Source organism: Triticum aestivum, chromosome 2D (genome assembly GCF_018294505.1).
Source record: "Triticum aestivum cultivar Chinese Spring chromosome 2D, IWGSC CS RefSeq v2.1, whole genome shotgun sequence".
Lineage (NCBI taxonomy): Eukaryota > Viridiplantae > Streptophyta > Magnoliopsida > Poales > Poaceae > Triticum > Triticum aestivum.
Window position 1 is genome coordinate 474,381,257 of NC_057799.1, and position 4,196 is coordinate 474,385,452.

At 49.7% G+C, this 4,196-nt stretch overlaps 1 protein-coding gene across 2 annotated transcripts; it reads right to left on the reverse strand.

Annotated features, from left to right (window-relative positions):
* Positions 1–340: 340 nt before the first annotated feature.
* On the reverse strand, positions 341–2,514 carry LOC123053904 ((+)-neomenthol dehydrogenase). 2 transcript variants are annotated; one of them, XM_044477518.1, is made up of 5 exons: positions 2,184–2,509; positions 1,844–2,090; positions 1,549–1,623; positions 936–1,130; positions 341–827 (listed from the first exon to the last, which is right to left on the reverse strand). In XM_044477518.1, the coding sequence occupies exons 1-5, from the start codon at positions 2,222–2,224 to the stop codon at positions 447–449; spliced, it is 939 nt and encodes a 312-aa protein (XP_044333453.1). In that variant the 5' UTR covers positions 2,225–2,509; the 3' UTR covers positions 341–446. The 2 variants fall into 2 exon arrangements, with proteins under 2 accessions (XP_044333453.1, XP_044333452.1); XM_044477517.1 differs by having other exon boundaries at positions 341–1,130; positions 2,184–2,514.
* Between the last annotated feature and the right edge of the window lie 1,682 nt (positions 2,515–4,196).

Consider the following 4,196-nt stretch of genomic DNA (forward strand, 5'->3'; position numbering starts at 1 on the left):
TCTCGTCCCACAAATACGGCGGATAAATGACAGGGGACGAGCGGGTAGTTCGCCGCCATTTTTTTGTCCCCAGTTACGGACATCGCACCCACGACCAACGAGGATGGCAAGCCCACAAAGCAGAGTGGTACTAGTACTTCGCAAGCCCGTGAGGTAAGTGTAGCTCTGATTTAAGAACTTTGTGGGATGGAGACTCTTCATATTTTGGATTGGTTTTCATTGTACTTTGACTACCTATTGCTAAAATTATGCGCCAGCCACTGGTCACTGGTGCTTTCCCAGTGCAACAGTTTTCACATCACAATTAGGCGGTGACATCCATCTTCCGTCACATGCGAAGTCCAAACTAACGTAACTTTATTCCTTTTTTTGAACTCGACTTTGCAGATTATCCCACCACACACCACAGATAAGCGCAACAAAACAGTAGTACTACAGATGCTCTTTCACACGAAGGATGCCTCCTCGCCTTCGGAGAAGTACTTGCCGGTGGGCCCGCCTTCCGGCAGCAGCGCAACGCTGGTGATGTTGCGCGCGCCCTCCTCCGGCGTCAGGATCCCGGAGTTCCTGGTGATATCCGTCTTCACGTAGCCGGGGTGCGCGCAGTTGACGCGCAGCTCCGGGTGCCTCTTGGCCAGGATTCTCGAGTAGGCGTTCATGGCGGCCTTGGCCACCTTGTACGCCGAGAACTCGGCCGGCCACCCGCGCGCCTCCGCGCCGCCGGCCTCGAAGTCCTTGAGGAACATGGCCAGCAGCTCGTCCAGCCTCTCCTCGGTCAGGCTGTCGACGTCGTTCAGCTCCTGCTTCAGCTCCTCGTTCCTGAAAAACTGCGGCCGAAAAGGAAGGAAGAAGGTTGGCATCGAATCATGACCTCTTTTTTGTTGCTGTTGGAGGAACTTATTTGTTGTGCGTGGTGATCGACGCATGATGCTTACGCTGAGCAATCCGAAGTTGGAGGAGACGTTGACGATCCTTCCGTCGGACGAGGATCGGAGCAGGGGCAGGAGAGCCTCCGTCACCCGCTTCGTGCCGTAGTAGTTTGTCTGCAGGCCCTGTTTCGCGGTCTCGTACGTCTGGCGGCAGCTGGTCCACATCCAATTGATCCTCTGGCCCGCGTCCATGCCATTGAACTGTTGTGGTATGAACCCATGGAGGAAAATGAAATGCTTTCAGTGTCGTATGTACCAAGTGGTGCTTAAGGATAATTTTTAATAGATGATACCGCACTGATTAGTTAAGCAACCGCGTGGCAAGCGTGGTGGGCAACCCAAATCTTTATATCAATAATAGTCGACTAATTATGGGCTTGACATGACATGTTGGTGGGTCAGCAATAATCTTATATGCTCCTGAAACTAAATTGCGCAGATGCTTAAAATTGTACGGTTGGCAGTACTCTGAAAATGGCTCTCTCTTTTTTCCCACTTTGGGGGAGAGCAATGGTGACAGTTTTTTTTTCTTCTACAACAAAAAGAGAAAACTATTGAAACAGTTTGATCTTCCCACAAGCTAAACACTCGAAAATAAACGTCAAAATGGCGTTGTTACCGTTTCATCGCCGGGCGTTAAGCCATAAACTGGATCAATGACATGCTCAATCCCATCCGTCGCGGCGTTATTCACCTGTGGATCACACTTGTTATCAATAACTTGTCATACCAAGGTTCAGTGAAAATATTATTCATTATTTTGCTACTCATTTTGTACTAAATCAGTGCCAATTAATATGAATACTACTAGAAAAATGTGTAATACTGCAGTCTACTAAACAAGCCACAGACTATGCTCCGGAATAGTATGACAGTGACAGATAATAAAATCCCGAAAAGAGGAAAAAAAATACCAGGATGTCAAGCTTCCCGAAACGGGTCTTGAGGAAATCTGCGAGTCGAGCGATGCTGGAAGCATCCGTGATGTCCAGCTGATGAAAGATGACATCTGCGTGCCCCAGCCGCTTGATCTGCTCGACCGCCGCTGTTCCCCTCGTCTCGTTCCTGGCCGTCAGAACAACGGTGATGGCGCCGCCGCCTGCCAGCTGCTTGCACGCCTCCAGCCCGATCCCTTTGCTCCCGCCGGTGACCACAGCAATCCTAGCAACGCCAGCACATAGCGGCAGAGTTTCAGATTCTAGCGAGACTGGTCGGTAAGGAGAAATACATGGAGATACGGCGTGTGGTGTGTACCTTGTGCTCGAGGGAGCGGAAGTGGGAGTGGCTCCTTCCATGATCAAGCTTCCGATTCGGAACAGCACTGCAGAGTTGAACTTCCTCACAGATCAAACCTGAACTTGGATCCAAAAGGGTGAGCTGTCGAACCCTGATGGAAGAAGGAGTCGGCGAGGCCGTGCCCGTCTAGCAGTAGCAGCCGAGGTGGTCAGGTCTCAGGTGGCGTCGCGAGCTGGAAGGGTGTGGGGAAGCGCGGTGGTCGGCCCGCAGCTTTTGTAGAGCAGAAGGGATGAGATGTGGGGGCGAGAGGGGAATAGAGGACCGGCTGCTGACCACTATCGGTTCCACCTACTGCGGCAACAAGTACAAGGGGGAAAGACCAACGCGGCAAAGCGGCGCGTCGTTTTACATATGCAGAACAATCGCAAGGCTAGGCTACAATTTTATCAGTAGAAATATTCATCAGAAACACACGGAGCGCTGGCTGTTCCAAACCTATGGGCAACTGATACTATTCTCGGTCTGAGGCTCTGAGCACGTAACAATCACAGATACAATTCATCACGAGCCCTGCTCCGGTGCTCCTCCCTGACGTAATTTCAGAGGGGTATTTTTGTTCCCGCAAGTTTGTTTTTTTCTTGATCCACCGTAGCCCAGATCCAAGCCATGTCTAGCCCTGTATAATCCAGACCGTATACATATAGTACCCTGGTCCGGAAAAAAACATCACACGACCCCACGTCCACGTAAGACCTGCCGAATCCAATCATTCACGCAGCTCCATCAATCTCGCGAGCATTGACGCAGCTCCATAAGTCACGTAGTAGATCTCCAGCGGCGGCTATCTCGTCGCCGGCGATCTCGTCGGACAGCGGGCGCGGCAACATCGTGAATCTCCAACGAGCGCGCACAGGTACCGCATCCCGCGTCCCCCCTCTAGTCTCGCTCGCGGCAACATCGAACGAACTGCCGCCGCCAGTGGTAGTGGTTAACCTAGCGGGGCCGGTAACCTAGCTACCCGGCGGCGCATGCGATCGTGGATCTTGTTCCAGTAGTGCTGCTCCTCGTGATCTGGGTTCACGTAGCGTCGGTTGCCGTCGGCTATGCGCACCACCAGTATCGTTATTTGATGTGGCGGCTAACCTAGGTATCCGGCGGCAGAGGTAATCACAGATCTAGCTAGGTTTTGAGATCGTGCAGTTCCTCGCGATTGAAAGTGATCACGACGGGTGCCGTGGCCATCTTCCTTACTAAGTTTGGCAGATCTGAACGGCCTCGGTTGGGGTTGTTTACATAACATCCGTGATCGTGTGCTATGTGTTGTCTATTCCATCATTGATAATGTTTGCACATGTGATGATACATATTATTGGTTGTAGGAAATGGCGGACGAGGAGATAACTGATATCATGGTAGACATGGAGTTTGGAGAACTGATGAAAAACTGGATAGAAGATTGGTCAGATGATGAAAATTCAGATCGTGAAGATCGGTCAGAGAATGGGAACGAATGGGACGATCTTAATGTGAGTGGCATTGTCATGTTGTAATTTTTTGGTGGCATCCGACAACATTAAATCTTTGTGTTGAAAAATTATAGATCGATGAGCTTGATGATGATTAGGAAAACACCTCGGAGCTCTCGAATGAAGATTACATTAGTCAGGTACGGAAGTGAAAAAATTTGTTGGCATGCAAATTGAATTTCTTCTGGAATATTATATGATAAGTAATTATGTATTTGTGTTGTATTTTTCAGTTCATTTTCGAATGTCATGATGCGTACGACTATTATGGTGAATCCGACGCGGAGACAGGCCTTAACGACGAATCATTAGATGCACCTGATTCTGGGGAGTCCCAGTCGTCGGTCATCATGTGTGAGGTATGTGTGTAATCAATGTTCTATGGAAGTAATGTTAAACCATAGAAAACTGTTTTCATGGTTGTGGTTTGATTGTGTAGGTGACACAAGATGATGGGGCAAAGAATGTCCAAGATACTGCCAGTGCAGATGATAAGAGGGATATG

What these genes read in the sequence shown, in the direction of transcription:
- LOC123053904 (XM_044477517.1), bottom strand. Translation starts at nt 2,224, where the DNA reads ATGGAAGGAGCCACTCCCACTTCCGCTCCCTCGAGCACAAG. An exon ending in TCCGCTCCCTCGAGCACAAG is followed by an intron (nt 2,091 to 2,183) that starts GTACACACCACA and finishes TGGCGTTGCTAG; the next exon opens with GATTGCTGTGGTCACCGGCG. An exon ending in TAACGCCCGGCGATGAAACG is followed by an intron (nt 1,131 to 1,548) that starts GTAACAACGCCA and finishes ATACCACAACAG; the next exon opens with TTCAATGGCATGGACGCGGG.